The following is a 24,896-nucleotide window of genomic DNA, read 5'->3' on the forward strand; positions in this document are numbered from 1 at the left end:
TAGGATTGAGGCGAGATAGAGCTGCTCTGCATCTTTCTATGTAGAGCACAACATTTGTATTGCCCTTAAGACATTTTGCTGACCTGTTGAGTTTCCAGAGATTGTGAGGAAATAAGAGCCTGATCTGCCAGTTATAGAATTTGAGTAAGGGGACCAACAATATCCAGAAGTTTGTCCTGAGCGGACTTGAGAGAATGGTCAATGCCCCTTCTGGGGTCATGGCCGCCTCTGGTCATAAAAGTGACCACAGTAGGATCAAATTCTGGAGGTGCCAACTCCTTGTCTGGAAGTACAGGGCGAGGGCACTCGGCCCGCAATTTGTTACGGGCTGTGTTAGGTATGGACTTCCTGGGCCACAGTTGGAGAAACTGGACAATGTGAAGGTATGGGGACCACTTGGAAGAGCGGGGATGCCGAATATGGATGGGATCGAACATAGGTTGGCCCATGGGGTCCAATATAAGTTGCATAGGGGTCTCTAGGGATACCTCAGTAAAATGAGTTTCCACAGGGTGATCCTGGGGATTTGGGTCATAATCAGAGTTGTCTGACAAATAGCCATCTGGGTAATATGGAGTAGCGGGGGATGAAGTGGGTGGTGCAAGAGCTGATCTAGGTGGATTAGGGGGGCTAACATGTTCCCTTATTATTACCCCAGGGAGGGGGTTAATGCAGGCTTGTTAAGCTTGGAAGAGGGGTTCTCATCCAAATGCTTTATTTTGGCTGCCTTTTCTTAGGACATGATTCTCTGGATCATAGGAATGAGGGGTTGGTGCCAGGGTATCAGGTTCAAGGGTTTCCTGAATCAGAGTTTTAACAAGGGTAAAAATACCTCCCATAGCCGAAAACATGGCTTGAGTGACAGAGGCAGCAACAAGGGCCTGTAGGTTAGTCACGGGATCCTGGTCTGAATCAGACATATTTATCTGTAATTTTGCTAATAATGAAAGGATTTATAAAGCCTGCAGCGGAAGCTCAGTGAGTACCGCAGAGATATCAGAGAACAAATACACTTTAGTAATGTAATTTATAAAGGATATAATGCTTTGAAATTAAGTATTGCTCTGTGAGCGGATGCATAGTTGTATGGGATTCATATTTGCAATAATAATAGAATGCCTTATTTGTTATTAAAACAACGTATAGAATTAATGGGATTGCACGCTTTGCGCAATTTGTTAATGAAAACAATACACTTAGTAATCAATACTGCATGAACATCATGTTATGGTAGGATATATTGCATGCGTATTACAAACGCATGTAGCTTTCACTCTATTATTGCATTACTATGCATTGGTGGTGTAGTGGGTAATTATAATCCTAATATTGCAGTTATTTACTATTAAATCGCTGGTGTATAGTGGTAACGGAGTGCTGTCCATACTACGTGGGATGCGGCAAGATGGCCGCGATCACATGACGAAACAAAATACACATGGGTAGAGAAAGAGCGGCTCCTGTATCCAAGATGACCGCCTGCCCCCCAAGCGGAGTTGTGGAAGAAACAGACCCGCGACACACCACTGCTGCAGGAGTACATTGCCACACAGTTAGAGCAGTAACGCTAACCACTAACCACCAATTCAATGATAATTAGATTAGAAGGAAAGAATGATAGAAGGAAAGAATGATTAAGAAGAAGAGACAGAAAAAAACGCTGAACTACCAATCCTAGAAAAGGAATATAAAGTTCTGACTTCTGTTTAATTACTGTAATGTAAAGTGTGGATAAGATTTTCCTCTGCTTTACTTGCCTGATATAGAGGACTTGTCTTTATTCTATCATTTTTATTGCCTAGGGGCTAAATGGTAAAGGACCAGAGAGGTCCCTTATTATATATAATCTCTGAAAGAGTCCCCATCTCCCAAGTGAATAACCAAGAAGGACATACAAATCCTAATTTGAAACAGGGGAAGCCCCTTTTTCAGATGAAGGGTCACTTGTTCTCATAGGATGTAGGTGATTACTGAGAGATCACTGCCTCCACTGAAGTGGACACCACTGACTAGTGTATACTGTAAAATATTCTCCCCTTTAATGGGGTCGCAGAGATCAATTTTACCTACTGGAATGTATTAAATTGTTTACAAATAGATCCTGTGGGGCCTATTTATCAAATGTCTTGCGGACCTGATCCGACAGTGCGGATCAGGTCCGCAAGACATTGCTGAATGCGGAGAGCAATACGCTCTCTGTATTCAGCATTGCACCAGCAGCTCACAAGAGCAGGGGGTGTCAATCAACCCGATCATACTCGATCGGGTTGATTTCCGGCGATTCCTGTCCGCCTGCTCAGAGAAGGCGGACAGGGTTATGGAGCAGCGGTCTTTAGACCGCTGCTTCATAACTGCTGTTTCTGGCGAGTCTGAAGACTCGCCAGAAACACGGGCCCACAAGCTCCGTTCGGAGCTTGATAAATGGGCCCCTGTATCTTTATTTTGCAATTTGAAGTAGCTGATTTTTTATGTTGAAATTGCTGTGTCAGAAGAAATCATCCTCCCAGAAGGAGACAGGAGAGAGACTAAGCTCAGTCCTTTTTTAACGGTGTTCCTGAATCAACGTTAAAGGGACAGTAAAGACTTTGTAATTGCAAAGTTCTTCTGCATGCTTACAATAAATTAACATTGTGGCTAAGTTTAAAAATGTTTTGAATACATTTGTGTGCTGCAGTTTTTCAATAGCCAAACTCCACCACTTGCCTTATTTGAAAGGACCAATTTGGACTTGTTACTGGAGTAAACAAGGGTAGCCACCGTCATTATGTTTGAAAAATATCCATTGTTTTGCTGTTTGTTATCTGATACTCTCTGTGTCAATGCCAATTAGGGCCAGATATGTAGTAAGATTTGGTTTGTGAAGCCTGTTGTGTGCCCTTCCAGTTTTCAGGCCTGGAAAACTCTTAGGCCTAGATTTAGAGTTCGGCGGTAAAAGGGCTGTTAACGCTCCGCGGGCTTTTTTCTGGCCGCACCATAAAATTAACTCTGGTATCGAGAGTTCAAACAAATGCTGCGTTAGGCTCCAAAAAAGGAGCGTAGGGCATTTTTACCGCAAATGCAACTCTCGATACCAGAGTTGCTTACGGACGCGGCCGGCATCAAAAACGTGCTCGTGCACGATTCCCCCATAGGAAACAATGGGACTGTTTGAGCTGAAAAAAAACCTAACACCTGCAAAAAAGCAGCGTTCAGCTCCTAACGCAGCCCCATTGTTTCCTATGGGGAAACACTTCCTACGTCTGCACCTAACACTCTAACATGTACCCCGAGTCTAAGCACCCCTAACCTTACACTTATTAACCCCTAATCTGCCACTCCCGCTATCGCTGACCCCTGCATATTATTATTAACCCCTAATCTTCCGCTCCTTAAACCGCCGCAACCTACGTTATCCCTATGTACCCCTAATCTGCTGCCCTAACATCGCCGACCCCTATGTTATATTTATTAACCCCTAATCTGCCCCCCACAACGTCGCCGACACCTGCCTACACTTATTAACCCCTAATCTGCCGAGCGGACCTGAGCGCTACTATAATAAAGTTATTAACCCCTAATCCGCCTCACTAACCCTATCATAAATAGTATTAACCCCTAATCTGCCCTCCCTAACATCGCCGACACCTACCTTCAATTATTAACCCCTAATCTGCCGACCGGAGCTCACCGCTATTCTAATAAATGTATTAACCCCTAAAGCTAAGTCTAACCCTAACACTAACACCCCCCTAACTTAAATATAATTTTAATCTAACGAAATAAATTAACTCTTATTAAATAAATTAATCCTATTTAAAGCTAAATACTTACCTGTAAAATAAACCCTAATATAGCTACAATATAAATTATAATTATATTATAGCTATTTTAGGATTAATATTTATTTTACAGGTAACTTTGTATTTATTTTAACTAGGTACAATAGCTATTAAATAGTTAAGAACTATTTAATAGTTACCTAGTTAAAATAATAACAAATTTACCTGTAAAATAAATCCTAACCTAGGATATAATTAAACCTAACACTACCCTATCAATAAAATAATTAAATAAACTACCTACAATTACCTACAATTAACCTAACACTACACTATCAATAAATTAAATAAACACAATTGCTACAAATAAATACAATTAAATAAACTAGCTAAAGTACAAAAAATAAAAAAGAACTAAGTTACAGAAAATAAAAAAATATTTACAAACATAAGAAAAATATTACAACAATTTTAAACTAATTACACCTACTCTAAGCCCCCTAATAAAATAACAAAGCCCCCCAAAATAATAAATTCCCTACCCTATTCTAAATTAAAAAAGTTACAAGCTCTTTTACCTTACCAGCCCTGAACAGGGCCCTTTGCGGGGCATGCCCCAAGAAGTTCAGCTCTTTTGCCTGTAAAAAAAAACATACAATACCCCCCCCCCAACATTACAACCCACCACCCACATACCCCTAATCTAACCCAAACCCCCCTTAAATAAACCTAACACTAATCCCCTGAAGATCTTCCTACCTTGTCTTCACCATCCAGGTATCACCGATCCGTCCTGGTTCCAAGATCTTCATCCAACCCAAGCGGGGGTTGGCGATCCATAATCCGGTGCTGAAGAGGTCCAGAAGAGGCTCCAAAGTCTTCATCCTATCCGGGAAGAAGAGGCGATCCGGACCGGCAACCATCTTGATCCAAGCGGCATCTTCTATCTTCATCCGATGACGACCGGCTCCATCCTGAAGACCTCCACCGCGGACCCATCTTCTTCCGGCGACGTCCAACTGCAGAATGACGGTTCCTTTAAGGGACGTCATCCAAGATGGCGTCCCTCGAATTCCGATTGGCTGATAGGATTCTATCAGCCAATCGGAATTAAGGTAGGAATATTCTGATTGGCTGATGGAATCAGCCAATCAGAATCAAGTTCAATCCGATTGGCTGATCCAATCAGCCAATCAGATTGAGCTCGCATTCTATTGGCTGTTCCGATCAGCCAATAGAATGCAAGCTCAATCTGATTGGCTGATTGGATCAGCCAATCGGATTGAACTTGATTCTGATTGGCTGATTCCATCAGCCAATCAGAATATTCCTACCTTAATTCCGATTGGCTGATAGAATCCTATCAGCCAATCGGAATTCGAGGGACGCCATCTTGGATGACGTCCCTTAAAGGAACCGTCATTCTGCAGTTGGACGTCGCCGGAAGAAGATGGGTCCGCGGTGGAGGTCTTCAGGATGGAGCCGGTCGTCATCGGATGAAGATAGAAGATGCCGCTTGGATCAAGATGGTTGCCGGTCCGGATCGCCTCTTCTTCCCGGATAGGATGAAGACTTTGGAGCCTCTTCTGGACCTCTTCAGCACCGGATTATGGATCGCCAACCCCCGCTTGGGTTGGATGAAGATCTTGGAACCAGGACGGATCGGTGATACCTGGATGGTGAAGACAAGGTAGGAAGATCTTCAGGGGATTAGTGTTAGGTTTATTTAAGGGGGGTTTGGGTTAGATTAGGGGTATGTGGGTGGTGGGTTGTAATGTTGGGGGGGGGGGTATTGTATGTTTTTTTTTACAGGCAAAAGAGCTGAACTTCTTGGGGCATGCCCCGCAAAGGGCCCTGTTCAGGGCTGGTAAGGTAAAAGAGCTTGTAACTTTTTTAATTTAGAATAGGGTAGGGAATTTATTATTTTGGGGGGCTTTGTTATTTTATTAGGGGGCTTAGAGTAGGTGTAATTAGTTTAAAATTGTTGTAATATTTTTCTTATGTTTGTAAATATTTTTTTATTTTCTGTAACTTAGTTCTTTTTTATTTTTTGTACTTTAGCTAGTTTATTTAATTGTATTTATTTGTAGCAATTGTGTTTATTTAATTTATTGATAGTGTAGTGTTAGGTTAATTGTAGGTAATTGTAGGTAGTTTATTTAATTATTTTATTGATAGGGTAGTGTTAGGTTTAATTATATCCTAGGTTAGGATTTATTTTACAGGTAAATTTGTTATTATTTTAACTAGGTAACTATTAAATAGTTCTTAACTATTTAATAGCTATTGTACCTAGTTAAAATAAATACAAAGTTACCTGTAAAATAAATATTAATCCTAAAATAGCTATAATATAATTATAATTTATATTGTAGCTATATTAGGGTTTATTTTACAGGTAAGTATTTAGCTTTAAATAGGATTAATTTATTTAATAAGAGTTAATTTATTTCGTTAGATTAAAATTATATTTAAGTTAGGGGGGTGTTAGTGTTAGGGTTAGACTTAGCTTTAGGGGTTAATACATTTATTAGAATAGCGGTGAGCTCCGGTCGGCAGATTAGGGGTTAATAATTGAAGGTAGGTGTCGGCGATGTTAGGGAGGGCAGATTAGGGGTTAATACTATTTATGATAGGGTTAGTGAGGCGGATTCGGGGTTAATAACTTTATTATAGTAGCGCTCAGGTCCGCTCGGAAGATTAGGGGTTAATAAGTGTAGGCAGGTGTCGGCGACGTTGAGGGGGGCAGATTAGGGGTTAATAAATATAATATAGGGGTCGGCGGTGTTAGGGGCAGCAGATTAGGGGTACATAGGGATAACGTAGGTGGCGGCGCTTTGCGGTCGGAAGATTAGGGGTTAATTATTGTAAGTAGCTGGCGGCGATGTTGTGGGGGGCAGATTAGGGGTTAATAAATGTAATATAGGGGTCGGCGGGGTTAGGGGCAGCAGATTAGGGGTACATAAGTATAACGTAGGTGGCGGTCGGAAGATTAGGGGTTAAAATTTTTAATCGAGTGGCGGCGATGTGGGGGGAGCTCGGTTTAGGGGTACATAGGTAGTTTATGGGTGTTAGTGTACTTTAAGGTACAGTAGTTAAGAGCTTTATAAACCGGCGTTAGCCAGAAAGCTCTTAACTCCTGCTATTTTCAGGCGGCTGGAATCTTGTCGTTAGAGCTCTAACGCTCACTGCAGAAACGACTCTAAATACCGGCGTTAGAAAGATCCCATTGAAAAGATAGGATACGCAAATGGCGTAGGGGGATCTGCGGTATGGAAAAGTCGCGGCTGCAAAGTGAGCGTTAGACCCTTTAATCACTGACTCCAAATACCAGCGGGCGGCCAAAACCAGCGTTAGGAGCCTCTAACACTGGTTTTGACGGCTACCGCCGAACTCTAAATCTAGGCCTTAATTTTTAAAGTTAAATTACTTGAAATCGGGTCAAAACAATTACAAATAAATATTTTTTTATAGTGTTCATCGTCCCTTTATTTAGTCTCAAAAATTTCAAAAGGTCAATTTTCCTTCAAAGATAAATTAAACATCTTTTTTTACAAAGTAGCAGTTTTGAAATATATAAACAAATATTTTGAGCACAAAATGGAGCTGGCACAGGTGAATTTATCTTGTTGATGGTGAAGTATTAGTATAACCCACTAATCTGAGCCACTTATCAGACCCCTGTACACAGACTGTATGTTTGCTCAGCTAATTAAACATATAGCAGAAAACCTCCTGGAAACTGACTAATTGATCTGCCCTGTCCGAGTGGGCTATCTGACATCCACGTTTTTCTTTCAGAATAAAGTGATACAGATTTTTTCTAAGCCTAACTACTGCCAGTGCAATCGTTGTAGTGGAACTGGGGCCCAATTGCTGGTGGGGGCATAGCAACCAGTGGGATGTTGCGCACTTCCATTAAAAGAAGATGAAACCCAGAAATGTTCTTTTGTGATTCAGACAGAGAATACCATTTTAAAAATGTTTCCACTTTACTTCTATTATCAAATATGCTTTGGTTCCATGATATTCTGTGTTGAAGAGATACCTTGCTAGGTGTTTGGAGCACTACCTGGCAGGAAATAGTGCTGCCATCTAGTGTTCTTGCAAATGGATAGCATTCTTGCAAAACTGCTGCCATAAAGTGCTCCAGAAATGGGCTTGCTCCTAAGTATACGTCCCTGCTTTTTATCAAAAGATATCAAGAGAACGAAGAAAAATTAATAATGGAAGTAAATTAGAAAGTTATTAAAAATGGCATGCTTTATCTGAATCATGAAATAAAAAATCTGGGGTTTCATATCCCTTTAACCCCTTAGTGACCAAACCATTTTTTAATTTTCTTACCGGTAAGGACCAGGGCTATTTTTACATTTCTGCGGTGTTTGTGTTTAGCTGTAATTTCCCTCTTACTCATTTACTGTACCCACACATATTATATACAATTTTTCTCGCCATTAAATGGACTTTGTAAAGATACCATTATTTTCATCATATTATATCATTTACTTTATTTATTTTTTTATAAAATATGATGAAAAATATGAAAAAAACACACTTTTTCGAACTTTGACCCCCAAAATCTGTTACAAATCTACAACCACCAAAAAAATCCCAAGCTAAATAGTTTCTAAATTTTGTCCTGAGTTTAGAAATACCCAATGTTTACATGTTCTTTGCTTTTTTTTGTGTGCAAGTTATAGGGCAATAAATACAAAAAGCACTTTGCTACTTCCAAACCATTTTTTTTTTAGTTGACAACTCAAAGTATTGATCTAGGCCAGGGGTGTCAAACTCAAATTCATCGGGGGCCGCATCAGCAGTTGGTCACCCTCAAAGGGCCTCAAAGGGCCGGTTGTATCTAGGACTATGTGCTATTTAGGTGGGCAATAAACTAATGATAATGCAGTGTGAATATGTTTTCCCATGCATGCAAGCATAACAAGCAGGGATAAGGTTAATAAAATCTGTGCAGACTACAAATCAGTCACAGACAGTACAAGTGTAGGAGCAGACTCCCGAGATAAAGATTTGATTTATTACCTGGGGAAGGCTGAGAGCAGAATAAGACAATCTGCAGAGACAGAGCCTCAGAACGGCTGTTTACTTAGAATTGTCCTGCTGACATATTATTTAAAAAAAACATGTTTTTCTTACCAGCCTTGCTGTGTGCCTGCTGCTGCCTCTCTGGTCTCTGCTGCTAGCCCTTTTCCCGCGCGTGCAGATACATAGGGAAGCTGGGAGGAAGTGATGAGGGAGCAGGAGGTCAGTGTCTTGTTCTCACTCAGTCACTTCCTACCAGCCAGAAGTTTTCCATAAGTTAAATATGTATTTTTTATTTAGTGTTTGGACCTCTTATTGTGCTGTTAACATTTTCCCATTTCACACAGCACTCTCATGTTTCATGAAACAAAATTTGAGAATATATCTGACATTTATATTTAACCCGTCCCACATACATTTTCTCTTTTAATCTGAAATATTTACTAGTGTTACAACAGTACCAAGATCATGTCTGCGCCTCCATCTTAAAACCAGCTAAAACACAAGTTCAATGTCTGGACTCCGGAGGAACGATATCTGCCTTCTCTCCTGGGGTCATAATCCTAATCTTCAGACTGAGACAAGCAGTAATGAACAGCTTCTGGCAGCAGTCTCAGTACAGCACTACCAAACAAAATGTCGGCACAGCTCAGTTACACACTGCCTCAGAGCCTCCTCTCAGCAATACTATGAGTACAACCAAAGCTCCAGCCACTCTACACCACAACGATATGATGCTGCTGCCCCTGTCCCTGCCCCGCGAAATAGCAGGTCACAAGTCAGTTCTCTCACCCTTATAGAAGTGAGACTCTCACTTGAATCACTTCTATAAGGGTGAGAACTGAGTGACCTGCTATTTCGCCGGGCAGGGACAGGGGCAGCAGCATCATATCGAGAGCCATCATTATAGCAGAGAATCGCGGTATCAGGGGAGCCCAGAGGAGCGTTCTTATAATGACCCGCCGGCCGCTCACATCTTAATCGCACAGAATAGATCTGAGAGATCTCGGAAGCCCCTGTTCAGGATCCATAGCGCAGCCAGCAGCACCTGTCTCTCCTGCATACAGCGACTGTAAGTGGATACTCAGTCTCACAGCCGCTGTATGCAAGACAGTATGAGTATGTTTCTCCTGAGTCCTGAAAAAAAAAAAAGCGAGAGTAAAAGGTGAAGGCTGGCGGCCGGCGGCGGCTACACGGGCCACATGACGAGGTCTGGTGGGCCGGATTCGGCCCGCGGGCCTTATGTTTGACACCCGTGATCTAGGCCCATTTTGGTATATTTCATGCCACCATTTTACCATCAAATGCGATCAAATAAAAAAAAAATTGTTAACTTTTTCACAATTTTAGGTTTCTCAATGAAATTGTTTACAAACAGCCTGTGCAATTATGGCACAAATGGTTGTAAATGCTTCTCTGGGATCCCCTTTGTTTAGAAATACCAGACATATATGGCTTTGGCATTGCTTTTTGGTAATTAGAAGACCGCTAAATGCCGCTGTGCACCACACTTGTTTTATGCCCAGCAGTAAAGGGGTTAAGTAGGTAGCTTGTAGGGTTAATTTTAGCTTTAGTTTAGAGATCAGCCTCCCACCTGACACATCCCACCCCCTGATCCCTCCCTGACTCCTCTCAAACAGCTCTCTTCCCTCCCCCTACCCCACAATTGTCACCGCCATCTTAAGTACTGTCAGAAAGTCTTCCAGTACTAAAATAAAAGGCTTTTGTTTTTTATATATATATATACAGGTAGCCCTCAGTTTACGCCGGGGTTAGGTTCCAGAAGGAATGGTTGTAAATCGAAACTGTTGTAAATTGAAACCCAGTTTATAATGTAAGTTAATGGGAAGTGAAGGAGATAGGTTCCAGGCCCCTCTCAAAATTGGCATAAGTAACACCCAATACATTATTTTTAAAGCTTTGAAATGAAGACTTTAAATGCTAAACAGCATTATAAACCTAATAAAATAATCACACAACACAGACTTTACTTGCATTTTTCTGCAAACAGTTCTTTCTATGCATTTCAATCTGGACTAATTTATAGACAGGAAGATCTTGTTCCTTTGCAAGCTGCTCGATCACTCAGGTCTGGTTAAACTGATTCATTTCAGCTTGCTTGGCTTGCATATCTTTGCTGCAACACAAGCGGACAGCTCCACCTACTGGCCATTTTAATCAATGCACTGCTTCTCAATGCTTTTCAATAGCAGTCACATGACTGAAAAAAAGGTTGTTATTCTGAAACGGTGCAAATTGAACTGTTGTAAACCGAGGGCCACCTGTATATATATATATATTCTGCAGTGTATATACAAACAGCTCTCTAACCCTCCCCCCTCTACTTATTTGCCGCCATCTTGGGTACTGGCAGCTGTCTGCCAGTACCCAGTTTACTAAATTTTTAGTCTTTTGTTTTTTTAAAACCCAATTTTTTTCTGTAGTGTAGCTGCCCCCCCCCCCCCTCAGTACCCTACCCCCCTCCCAGATCCCTTTCCCAACATTTATCCCCCCCTCTCCCTCTTTCCCTAAAAGTGTTCCATAGTGTACTGGGGTTTCCAGTCTTTTTTATTCTCTTCAATGTCCTATCAGAGCTGTCAGGGGATTACAGAGGCTGCTATATCTGCAATATTTTTACAATGTTTACTTATGCTCTAACTCTAACACGGAAGTGCCCTTCTCTCCCACGCCTCTTCTATCAGCTGCCAGCTGTCCTTTTACCCATCACTTTATGCCTCCATTGAAGTTACGGATTACATCGGTGGAGTTTGGAAGCACCTGTCAACGTGAGTGCATTTATAAGATTATAGATTAGACCCTTAGCAGGTTTTTTTGTGCCCAGTAGCATTCAGCTATAGGTCAGTAAGGCCGCAGTAGACTCTCATATACCTTGTATTACTTGCTAGCTGCCCCGGCACAGAATACTAGGCACTTTTATTTTTTTTCTTCAAACTACATCTCAGATAAGTTCTCTGTCCAAATGAGCTTTATATGCTGGTACTCTTATCTGTCTTGTGTGTATGTATGTCTGTGCTGTGTGTATATATGAATATTTCTGCTGAGTATTGTGTGTGAATGGTGCTGTGTGTAATTTATATTACTGTACATTCTATGTGTGAATATATTGTTTCAATGTTGTGCAGTGTGTATGTTTGTTATATAGTCAGTGTGTATTTGTGAGCATATATGTTGTGTGGTTTGTTAATGTGTGTATGTTGTGTAGTGAGTGTATATGTGTGTGCTTGAAATGTAGTGTGTTTGTGTATATGTATTGTTTGTGTGTGAGATGTGTAGCATGCATGTTATATAGTTTGTGTATATGTTCAATACTGTATGTGTATATGCTATGTAGTGTTTGTGTGCTACATAGAATGTGCATGTGTGTTTGTATGTTGTGTAGTGTGTATACTTTGTAGCATGTGCATGATGTGTAGTATGCGTGTTATATAGTAAGTGTATATGCTTTGTAGTGTTTGTATGCTAAATAGGATCTGCATGTGTGTTTGTATGATGTGTAGTGTGTTTGCTCTGTAGTATGTGCATGATGTGTAGTGTGCTGGTGTATGGTATGTAGTGTGTCTGTGTGTGAGAAGCATAGTATAGCTGTATAGTGTGAGTCATTGGGGCATATTTATCAATGTGCGAGCGGACATGATACGATGTAGTGTATCATGTCCGCCGCACATCAATAAATGCCGACAGCATACGCTGTCGGCATTTATCATTGCACCAGCAGTTCTGGTGAACTGGTGGTGCAATGCCGCCCCCTGCCGCTAGCAGGGGGTGTCAATCAACCCGATTGTATTCGATTGGGTTGATTTCTGTCCGCTGCCTCAGAGCAGGCGGACAAGATATGGAGCAGGGGCCTTTAGACCGCTGCTTCATAACTTCTGTTTCCGGCGAGCCCCTATGTCTTGTGTTGTGAGTCCATAATGTGCACTGCGTGCAATACTGTGTAAAGGCATCATTTACATTATGGGCTCTATTTATTAAGCAGCGGATATTGCTTCGGAGCCCCATCGTTTCAGGCTTGTTGCTCCTTTACCTATCCGCCTCCTTTTAGGTGGAGAATTGAAATCATCTTGATCCGATACGATCTGGATGATTGACAGCCCCTGCTAGCGGCCGCGAGTGAGCAGGGGGAGGCATTGCACAAGTATTTCACTAGAAATGCTTGTGCAGTGATAAATGCCGACAGCATATGCTGTTGGCATTTAGCGATGTCGAGCGGACATGATTCGCTACAGCGAATCATGTCCTTTCGACATTTAGTAAATCTACCCCTATAACTTCTCTAAAGGTGGTGAAGTTGCTTTTAAAATTTCGCCAGTATCGGAAAAGCATCGCCACCCACAGAGAAGTATTGTAAAACAACACTCGGCGAGACTGCCCTCAAACACTGATTTTAGCCCTTTTTAAAATGTCGCCGGTAATCTTGATCGCACAATAGGTCTCTTTTTAAAATATCGCCTTTGCCACAATGCTTTTATCATCAGAGTCTGTTGTTTCCAATGTTTAGGGACACACCCCCTTAAAAATCTGGGTAAAGTTGTGTTTTTGACTTTCTTTGCTTTGTAGCATGTCCGTTTCACAAACAAACACAGAATAGATGCTGTATGCTGCTCCGCTCTCCAGTCTCTCTGTGTGAAAGAAGAGTTTAGCAGTTTGCAGACATAAATTACAGAAAATAATAAAGAACAAGAGGGGCGCCTCATGTGCACATCAATATATCCATATATGTGAAATCAAAGAAAAAAAGCCAAATGGGTACTCACAATTGGCCCGAGTACACTTATGTACTAGTAGGAGCTGGCTAGTATCTTCAGGTGTACCAGCTAAACCTCTCCAGGTGCAGAGTAGATAGTACCGGGGAATCCTGTCACACTATATGCTGATGGATAGTCAGGAGTAGTATATATAACTGCTATAGAAGGTAATGAACCAAAGCTTGCATAAAACAAGTTCAGTTTATTAAAACAAATATTGATAAGTTTAAAACAATAGCAAGCAAAATTTAAAATCATACAACGCATTTCTCAACCTAGCATGGGTTGTTTCATCAGGCACAGTAATCCTTCTAACTAACAATCCATTTAAACAAAGCTTGGTCCAATAGTGAACCAAGACACACCCCTAATGGGCGTTACTAAGCCTGTTATTAATTAGTGTATAACAGGCTAATAACATCAATGTATACATACATATATATAAATAAATCACAGTACTTAATAATATTAGCAATATGGATAGTTGTTCACCATAAGTGTTAACAATATTATATGCAAGCAATCAAAACCTAAAACAATATGAGACAGTGCTTATTGATATTGGCAAGATATATAGCCCTCCAGCATGAGTACTTCTTTTAACAGAAATACAATATATAGCTATTATATATTAATATTATATATCTTGCCAATATCAATAAGCACTGTCTCATATTGTTTTAGGTTTTGTTTGCTTGTATATAATATTGTTAACACTTATGGTGAACAACTATCCATATTGCCAATATTATTAAGTACTGTGATTTATTTATATATATGTATATATATGTATGCAATGTATATGTATACATTGATATCCTGCCAATATCAATCTCATTTTCTTTGTTCCCTTGGTATCCTTTGTTGAAGGAGAAGCAATGCACTACTCGGAGCTTGCTGAACATATCTGTAAGCCAATGACAAGAGGCATATATGTGCATCTACCAATCAGCAGCTAGCTTCTAAACCTACCTAGGTATGCGTTACAACAAAGAATAGCAAGAGAACTAAACCAATCAGATTATAGGAGTAAATTGAAAAGTGGTTTAAATTTGAATACTCTATTTGAATCATAATGGAAAAAATTTGGATTTCATGTCCCTTTAAGTAGCTTGCCAGCTACGCCCCCTTTGTATTTTATTTATATATATATATACTTAGAAAAAAAATGCAGTGCTGTACAACGTGTTGGACTCTAACCAGATTATACTATCACTGCTCTGAGTTAGAGGCTTTCCACTCATCTGAGTTAGAAGCTACAAATTATGGAGAATGGGTTGTGACAGGAGTCCAATATGGTTTAAGTCTAGGGAGCCTATTTAACAAAGGTCTGTCGGACCTGATCCGACAGGGCGGATCAGGTCCGCCAGACCTCGCTGAATGCGCACAGCAATATGCTCTCCGTATTCAGCATTGCACCAGCAACTCTTGTGAACTGCTGGTGCAACGCTGCCCCCTGCAGATTCGCGGCCAATCGGCAGCCAGCAGGGGGTGTCAATCCACTCGATCGTGTTGAATTGCGGCGATGTCTGTCCGCTTCCTCAGAGCAGGCGGACAGGTTATGGAGCAGCGGTCTTTAGAAACACGGGCCCTCAAGCTCCATTTGGAGCTTGATAAATGGGCCCCTATGGAGCTTGTGATACGATATGAAATAGGTGGTACCTCATGTCTGGTCTACAAAAGCATATAAAAGTGAATGCAAATAAAAGCGAATGAAAGAGGAGCAGTAAGTTACTTCTGGGATCATTTTATAAGAAATGCAGGAGTGCTTTAATACGTATATTATACAAATTACACGTTTTATGTTTAGTGTCCCTTTAAAAATATTATGGGGGATTTTAGGTTCTGCATAATGTTTTAGGAAACGCTCACTAAAAAGTCCCAGGGATACAACTATTTTATTGTATAATAATGTTACTAACCCTTTCATGGTCAATGAATATTAATTCTGAAAATTAAATTTACAATTTTAGTTATCTGCGCTAAAGAATTTAAATATGGAGACAACAGTGGATCAAAGTCAACCTCTGAATGAAAAGCAGGTGCCCAACTCTTGTGATCACTATGTATGGGAAGTGTCGGACATGAACAGGTTGAGACGGTTTCTTTGTTTTGGTTCGGAAGGTGGGACTTACTACATAGAGGAAAAGAAACTCGGTTTTGAGAACGCAGAGGCCCTTCTTCGACTTATCCAAGATGGCAAAGGCACTGAGGTAGTCCAGGAGATCAAAGCCTTCAGCCAAGAAGGAAGAGCAGCTAAACAGGAGCCAACCCTATTTGCTTTGGCTGTATGCTCCCAGAGTTCTGATACAAAGACCAAGCAGGCTGCATTTAAGGCAGTACCAGATGTGTGTCGTATCCCCACACACCTCTTTACTTTTATACAATTCAAGAAGGACCTAAAAGAAGGTATGAAGTGTGGCATGTGGGGGCGTGCACTAAGAAAAGCCGTCTCTGATTGGTACAACACTAAAGATGGTTTGGCAGTGGCGATGGCTGTCACTAAGTATAAACAGCGGAATGGTTGGGCCCACAAGGATCTGCTTCGCTTGTCTCACATTAAACCAGCCAATGAAGGTAAATAAGTTTCCATATTTTAATTTAATTTTAGTGTCAAGACACACTTTGAGTTTGCTTGGATCAGATCAATAAGATGATCAATTTACATAAATATTCAATCATCAGTTAGAATGTGTTTGCAAAGGGAATAGTGCCAGAGTTCTTTTGAAATTTGCTACCGCATCAAGACTTGCTACCTCCGTGTGCGCGTGCGCACAATTTCGTAATCGCACTCCACATATGTTTCAAGAAGATGTGGAATGCGATTACGTAATTACAAGCATGCGCGCATAGAGGCAGTAATTCTCAAAGGAGAGGAAATTTAGTCCTCACATTATAGTGGCCATGGACATGCGCACAGTTTTTTTTCCCAGTTAATACAGTTACATATATATTATGTTATACATACAGTTACATATATATTATATTATACATACAGTTACATATATATTATATTATACATACAGTTACATATATATTATATTATACATACAGTTACATATATATTATATTATACATACAGTTACATATAATCAAAAATAAATAAAGCGTCTCTCCACTTCTTAAAGTTCAATATGTAATTAAAATGAAATTAAAGTGAAGGTAAAGTAAAACGTACTGTATCAAAGAAATCAATATCTCATTGCAAAATAATAGCACTTTAATTCATCATTATTTATGTACCTCAATCTAACTTTAGATATCTTTGATTATTATCCTCGATCCGGCTCCCAGTAAATCAACCCGTTATTTCTTTTTTTTTTCTAGACAACGATCACATTGTTTGAATAGCCAATTGTTTCTCTGGCCGTTAGGCGGCCGTCAATTGACGTCAGCAAGGTTTAGTTAAGTATGCGCATGCGTAGCCTTTTGTAGTTCTTTGCGGCCAAGCTAGCGCATCCCCGTTTCGCGCATGCGCACAAAGTAATTTCTTTTGGCAAGAACACAGAGCGCATCTCAACATGAAAGGCAACGAGCAACCGCGATTAACGCATGCGCAAAGATCCTTTTCAAAAGAGTATGCGCATGCGCAGTTACTCCATGCTCGATGTGCACGAGCTTACTAGATACGTATAGAGCGGGTGGGACCGCTCTATACATCACAGTGTCAGAAAACAGGAAATGGAGGATGGGCGGAGATTCTGTAGGTAACGGCATGAAAAATAAAGATAAAAAAATACCGAAATAATTACATTTTTTTGAAAAAAAAACCTAGCGACTGGATTTAACTGAGTATAAGGTACATAAAAACAATTGCTACTTAACAAAACTTTACCTTCACTTTAAGCTTCTCTCCACCTCTCCATCATTCTTTAATATGGACATCAATTAAGATTACTCCTAAATTAATAAACTGTACGCTATAGGAGCTGCTCAAGCAATACTGTAGTGCACTATACTTCCATTTGCAAAATGTTTCTAGCAAAAGTTATTAAGGTTTTTTTCAGCATCCTACACACATATGCTGTAAAGGCCCTGTGCGCCAACATTTAAACGCCACATCACTTACAGCATATGTGTGTATGCCGTGCCACTGAAAAACAGTAAAAGCCTTTATTGAAAGCATTTTGCTAATAACAGTATAGTGCAAAAATGCTTCTATTTATAATAATTACATAAAGATTATCTCTATATTTTGGTTGGAATGTCATATACCAATGATGGCTAACCTTGGCACCCCAGATGTTTTGAAACCACATTTCCCATGATGCTTAGGCACTCTAGTATAGCATTGTGGGAAATGTAGTACATGCCTAGGTTATCCATCACTGGCAAATAAGTTGACTTGATACTGTGATACAAGTTTGTAAGCAAAATCTTTTTAATTGTCCTGTTTCCTATAACATATCTTCCTAGTCTCAGTAAGAAATGATTTTAGTGTTTTTGTCTCATAAATGTTCATCAAATACAGGTGTAACTATGGTGACCAAATATATCTCCAAGGGCTGGAAAGAGGTCCAGGAAGCCTACAAAGAAAAGGAACTGTCCCCAGAGACGGAAAAAGTTTTTAAGTATCTAGAGGCTACTGAGAAAGTAAAAAGAACCAAGGATGAGTTAGAGATCATTTACCTGATAGAGGAGTATCGCTTAGTCAGAGAGCACCTCCTCACTACCCATTTAAAGTCTAAAGAGGTGAGTGAACATAGCAAGAAGGCCTTGTATGTTTCTGCTTGTTGCATGTTACTTATATGGAGAGTAGCATCTTCCCTACTGGGTTTTAATTTATCAAGCCCTTCTCCCTTTGACTGCAGATTTGCACAAGAGAACCTGCATTCAGTATTTATCAAGCAGCGGTCATCATACCGCTGCTTCCCTACCCTGTTCTCCAACTCTTAGGTGGAGAATTTCAATCTCCCTAGTCTCGTCTGACCGGGGAGATTGACAGCTCCTGCCCGCCCGTAATTGGCTGTGCATGGGCAGGGGGCAGGGTTGCTCGCAAGGAGGAGCACTCGTGTGCAATGTTAAATTCGGGCAGCGAATTGCTGCTCACCAGAGGAGAGGTGGAGCGGACATGGCAGGATATGTACTCCCCTGTCCGTCTGTGTTTGATAAATGAAGCCCATGGTGTTTTGACGGTGTAAGACTGGGCGTCACTAATCCAGGAGCCATAACGCCTAGAATTTTGCCTCTGGCTCTTAACTTTTTGTGTTTCCCAACATATACCTATAAATAAACTATCTTGTCAGGCTCCTAACAGAGAGTATAACTGGCCTCTCAATACTCATGGTGGCTCCAGAATCAACTTTTAATATTAGTAACTTACAACCAAGTAACAGAGTCTTAGGGGATAAAAGTGCAAAGAGAAAATGCTCTAATATATTAGAGCGTTTTATTGTTGCACTGCTCCTTGTACATAACTATGGGGACGATTTATTAAGCTCCGTATGGAGCTTGATGCCCCTGTTTCTGCGTGAGCCTTCAGGCTCGATGGAAACAGAAGTTATGAAGCAGCGGTCTAAAGACCGTTGCTCCATAACTTGTCCGCCTGCTCTGAGGCCGCGGATAGAAATCAACCCAATCTAATACGATCGGGTTGATTTACTCCCCCTGCTAGCGGCCGATTGGCCGCGAATCTGCAGGGGGCGGCATTGCACCAGCAGTTCACAAGAACTGCTGGTGCAATGATAAATGCCGACAGCGTATGCTGTCACCATTTATCGATGTGCAGCGGACATGATACGCTACATCGTATCATGTCCGCTTGCACTATGATAAGTCTACCCCTATGTGTTTATGCAAAAGGCATTAAACACATAGGGATCAATCACAAACCTTTAGAAAAGCTTATCCCCTAGACTTTTATGTGAGTTTTGTAGAAAAATCGTTAGATAAACTTTTCTAAAGGATTGTGATCAACCTCATAGTTAAAGTCAGTTCCAGAGCACCAATGCACTGCTGGGAGCTAGCTGAGCACATCTGGTGAGCCAGTGACAAGAGATAAATGTATGTAACCACCAATCACCAGCTAGGTCCTAGTAGTCTAAGTTATGTACGTAGGATACCAAAAGAAGAAATTACATACTCTATCTAAACCATGCTAGTTTGACTTCCTATATATATATATGTGTGTGTGTGTATATACAGAGTATATATATATATATATATATATATATATATATATATGTGTGTGTGTGTATATGTGTGTGTGTGGGTATATACAGTATATATATATATATATGTGTGTGTGTGTGTATATATATATATATGTGTGTGTGTGTGTATACAGTATATATATATATATATATGTGTGTGGTGTGTGTGTATATATATATATGTGTGTGTGTGCGTGTATGTGTGTGTATATATATATATATATATATATATGTGTGTGTGTATGTATATATATATATATATATATATATATATATATATATATATATATATATACATATTTATATACTTCATGTGACTCTCCGTACGCCACACATCTTCAGTGTGTTATGTCAAGTTTGTCTTACAGATATTTATGGCACCATCTATACATTTAGGTGATTATGCTATAATTTTTAACCTTTTCAGATCTGGAAGGCATTGCTACAGGAAATGCCTCTAACCGCTATGTTAAGGAACCTGGGGAAAATGACAGCTGATTCTGTCTTAGCACCAGCTAGCCCAGAAGTAGCCAGTGTATGTGAGCGACTGAATAATGACAAGCTGCTGAAGAAGGTACAGCTACACCTTCCACTGTTGGGTCCTCTGTACATTCATATATTTTACTGTCATATATGTCACTTTATCTTTATAAGTCCTTTATCTTTATTTTGACATTTACAATACTTGATTTTTGCCATTGAAACAACCACCTATGCTGAAAATAAGAATACTTTTGTGTTCTCTATAGAAAACATATGCAAATGAGAGGCAGCAAGCAGCAATCAAGTTCCCAGTGTGGGGTGGAAGAGATAGGCAAATACAATGTTTCCTTTTTAATTGCTCTCTATTGGCCTGATGATAAAATATTCTCCTGCTTGAAGAGAAATTGTAGTGCAGACTTCACAGGGGCTGAACTCACTGAATGCCAAAAGAAAAAGGGCTGAACCCTTCAGTACTGCAAGATTTCTTACAAGATTCTAGGCAGGCACATTTTGTTATACTTGTCTAAGGGGTGTTCCCTGCATTTATCTGTGTGAAAGAGAGACAAGCGCAATATAGCACTGCAGGACAACTTACACTTGTGCTTTGTATTTCATATTAGTTTACACTTCAGATTTGGTCAGTATTAGAGGTAGAAGACCCTTTATCCAAACTTTTCAGAATAGTTTTGATTTTGGAATCTTTGTATCTTTAAAATAGGGTAGTTTTGAGACAGGTGGAATCAAGTGTAAATAACAATATCCTATGTAATTAGGGCAGTATTCAAATACCATAATACATCTTATACATGTAATACATGTAAGCTAAAGGAAGTTTTATCATTTGTAATACATGTAAGCTAAAGGAAGTTTTATCAGAAAGATAGTACAGTACTGTAATGAAACAGTTGTTGCTTTAAATAAATATAGACTATTATTTGCATTTTAGAAAACAAAAAACAAACAAACAAAAAACAAAGATACAGGCAGGGAAAAATTAAGAGTTTTCCAAAACTGACAACTGGAAGGGCACATGACAGGTTTCATAAGCCTAACCCTGACACATATTTGTACCCAATTTGCTTTAGCAGATATTATTAGATAATAGAGTGCAAAACAGTGATTATTTTGCTAATAGAATGACTGAAGTTAGCCTTGTCTACTCCCAGTTACAAGACTTGTTGGGCTTCTCCAAATACTGCAAGTGGTGGGTGGATTCTGACTATTGAAAAACTGTTGCAGTAAACAAGGTGTTACTGCATTCAAAACATGTTCAAACTCACCCAGTATGTTAATGTAATTTATTGCAAACTCTTGTAATTACAAAGAACTTGCTTCCCTTTAAACCCATCTTCATAAACCACAGCACTCTCAACTGTGCAGTTTGCATATATGGCCTTGCATTTATTCTGTAAATGTTTGTGCAAATAAACTGTTCGTTCCCACAAGTGTTATATTCTTTACCGAATAAACATAACCAACTCACTGCTATATTTGCTTTATCAGCTAACCTGCAGACTCACCTTCTCTCTCTCTCCTTCATATATATAACACTGTGTCATTAGATAAAATGTAAAATGTGATAATAATAGTGCATATAAGTCACAAGTCCTCTCCAGCATCATCCTCTCCATTCCTGCGTTATTCTGTGGAGCTGTTTTCCTAAAACTCATCGCATTTATTAGTAAATAGGCTGCATAGAAAAACACAGAAACTGGTGAAGCTGGACAGACTTTGTCCACCCCACTATATTATGTTCCTCCAGTAAGGTAAATGTAAAAGTTATATGTTAGCTTAAACTGCTTCTTATATGCCAAAAAATATAGTAAACAGAACCTGAAAGATCTAGATAGATTGGGGAGTATAACCAACCCTTTCACATCTAAGCTGCAGCACAAAAAAAGTTGTTTATAGGGTTTGGAATTCAGAGGTTTCGCATACCTCCGAATGCGGAAGAAGGCACCGGCCTTTCATTCTGGACATCAAGTAAATGAGTCTAAAAGTGTGCTTTTGTGCTTTGTTTAGGCCAGGATTTATGAGTTCGGCTATTTTCCGAGCCAAACTTATTCTTGTGAAACAACAACACACTAAAACATATGAAAATCCAAATTTTATTGTTTTGCTATTTCACAAGAATAAATTTGGCTCAGAAAATAGCAGGACGGCATGAAAGGGCCACCTTCTTCCACATTCGGAAGTATCAAAAACCTCCAAATGCCCATCCCTAGTTGTTTAATTATATGCTCTGTCTGAAAAATAAATGTTGGGTTTCATCTCCCTTTCAGGTAAAGCAGACATTTCAAAGAGGAAACTACATAGAAAGGCAAATACCTAAACAAGGAAAAGTTGTTAGCGCTACTAACTACAATATTATTGCTACTGTATTTGGATAATTTTGGTATTTGCAGATAAATTTATATTAGAGATAACTATTATACAATACCAAAGGAGACATCAAGTAAATGTGTCTTAAAGTGTTTTGTTTTGTTTGTTTTTTTTGCTTTATTTAGGCCAGGATTCACCCGTTCCATATCTTGATCGCATTGGAAACATATAAAAGAGGACAAGGCAATAAAGGCAAACTGAAATGGGTCCCGGACAACGCTATCATGGAAGCCCTTGACAAGGCATTTTACAAAACATTCAAGGTAATACACACAATGAGGGAACAAGTTCTTACCTTCCATCTCTGATCAGTGTTATTTTTTGTCCAGTGGAAGATAAAAAATGCATCACTATAATTTTCTTAGGAGAAGGCTTAGGGGTAGATTTATCAATGTGCAGGCGGACATCGATCATGTCCGCCGCACATCGATAAAGGCCGACAGCATACGCTGTTGGCATTTATCATTGCACAAGCATTTCTATGGCAATGCTTATGCAATGCCGCTCCCTGCACATTCGCGGCCAATCAGCCGTTAGCAGGAGGTGTCAATCAACCCGATCGTATCTGATCGGGCTGATTGCTGTTTGGCACTTCAGAGGTGGCGGACGAGTTAAGGAGCAGCGGTCTTATGACCGCTGCTTCGGGGTGTAGATAGCAGCATCCACTGCTTGGTTAATCTACCCCTTAGTGTAAACATCATTATATTGCTTGTTTTTTGTGAATATCTGTTAAATAAAACTTCTGTTCCAGTGAAAAAATACCTACCCTATTAGAAAAATGAAATGCCTTATAATAGTCCCTGAATTATATCACACGTTATGTTGATTGCCACAGGAGCTACTAAGTTTTAAGATTTAAGAACGCTATCAAACATCACAAGGACATAACAATGTAACTTACATACACTTTAGAACGGTCACCCAACCTTCAGTCCGTGGACCACATCCAGTTGATCAAGGTTCTTTGTGTGGCCCCCGGTAGTATTGAGCAGAAAACAAACACTTTAGATTACAGACTCCAAGAGTTCAATGTCCCTTTAATTACCAAAATGAGAAGTGTGGAACTGTTCTTCTCTCTATTATAACAATTTACTGATATTGGCTTCAACCGCTAGCACACCTTCTCCTCTTATAGGGACTGCAGCACATGACCAATAGCACGATCAAACGGGAAGTGGGAGTGGGCTGTGGTGCAAACCGCTGCCCTACTACCAGCACACAACATAGAGTAGTTCCAGCCAGTACTCCTCAGGACCCTGTAAAAGTAAGAATAGACCATTTAAAAACTGTCTTCAATGCACTTCCAGCAAAGCATTCATCCCATACCTGTGCTTCCCAGAATGTGAGTTTCTCCAGTCCCACAGGTAAGATAGAGCAAAAACAGATGGGCACTCTTAAAGAAACACTGAACCCAAATTTTTTTTCTTTTGTGATTCAGATAGAGCATGATATTTTAAGCAACTTTCTAATTTACTCCTATTATCAAATTTTCTTCATTCTCTTGCTATCTTTATTTGAAATGCAAGAATGTAAGTTTAGATCCCGGCCCATTTTTGGTGAACAACCTGGGTTGTTCTTGCTGATTGGTAGATAAATTCATCCACCAATAAAAAATTGCTGTCCAGAGGGCTGAACCAAAAAAAAAGCTTAGATGCCTTTTTCAAATAAAGATAGCAAGAGAATGAAGAAAAATTGATAATAGGAGTAAATTAAAAAGTTGCTTAAAATTTCATGCTCTATCTGAATCACGAAAAAAAAAATTGGGTTCAGTGTCCCTTTAATATCAGATAACATTTTCTATGTAAACATTAAAACATCTCTAGAAGTACAAAAGGTCTGACGTAGTTCCACTTACCTACATGTTGTAATAATAGACCTTAAACTTCCAACAATCAGAATTTTCTTATAAAACTCCTCCTACACCTTAATTAGTACAACCATACACCTATTTTAACCCATTGCAGTCTCACATCTTTTTAATACAACTGTACAATTTCAGTATTATTTCTATAATTCTATTCACAGAGATACTATATTCATTGACATAAGTCAAGACCTAGGAATACATGCATATCATGAGCAACTATATTCTATTCCTATACAGATATCAGTTTTTTATAATTTAAAATGGAAACCATTTGTTTAAAATGTTATTATAACAAACGCATTAATTAACAATCTAACTATAGGACACACATATCTAAGACATATTAATCCTACTCCCAAATGTTAATGATATCAAAACCAGAGTTATAGCCATACGGAACGTGTGCACTTCCTGTCTGCTGAGGTTGCTCAATTTACTACCCCGT

The 24,896-nt window shown here is 39.6% G+C and overlaps 1 protein-coding gene across 2 annotated transcripts in view; it reads left to right on the forward strand.

Annotated features, from left to right (window-relative positions):
* The window catches only part of RO60 (Ro60, Y RNA binding protein), a 71,065-nt gene that overhangs the window by 7,040 nt on the left and 39,129 nt on the right, over nt 1-24,896 (forward strand). Inside the window, exons 1-5 of one of the 2 annotated variants that reach the window (XM_053693084.1) lie at nt 11,443-11,587; nt 15,541-16,144; nt 18,039-18,259; nt 20,147-20,293; nt 22,710-22,847. In XM_053693084.1, the coding sequence (XP_053549059.1) occupies nt 15,565-16,144; nt 18,039-18,259; nt 20,147-20,293; nt 22,710-22,847 (1,086 nt within the window). In that variant the 5' untranslated portion in view covers nt 11,443-11,587; nt 15,541-15,564. Of the gene's footprint in view, nt 1-11,442; nt 11,588-15,540; nt 16,145-18,038; nt 18,260-20,146; nt 20,294-22,709; nt 22,848-24,896 lie in introns of those variants that run through there. The other variant, XM_053693085.1, reaches the window with a different exon arrangement.

Source organism: Bombina bombina, chromosome 10, assembly GCF_027579735.1.
Source record: "Bombina bombina isolate aBomBom1 chromosome 10, aBomBom1.pri, whole genome shotgun sequence".
In the NCBI taxonomy this organism is placed as follows: domain Eukaryota; kingdom Metazoa; phylum Chordata; class Amphibia; order Anura; family Bombinatoridae; genus Bombina; species Bombina bombina.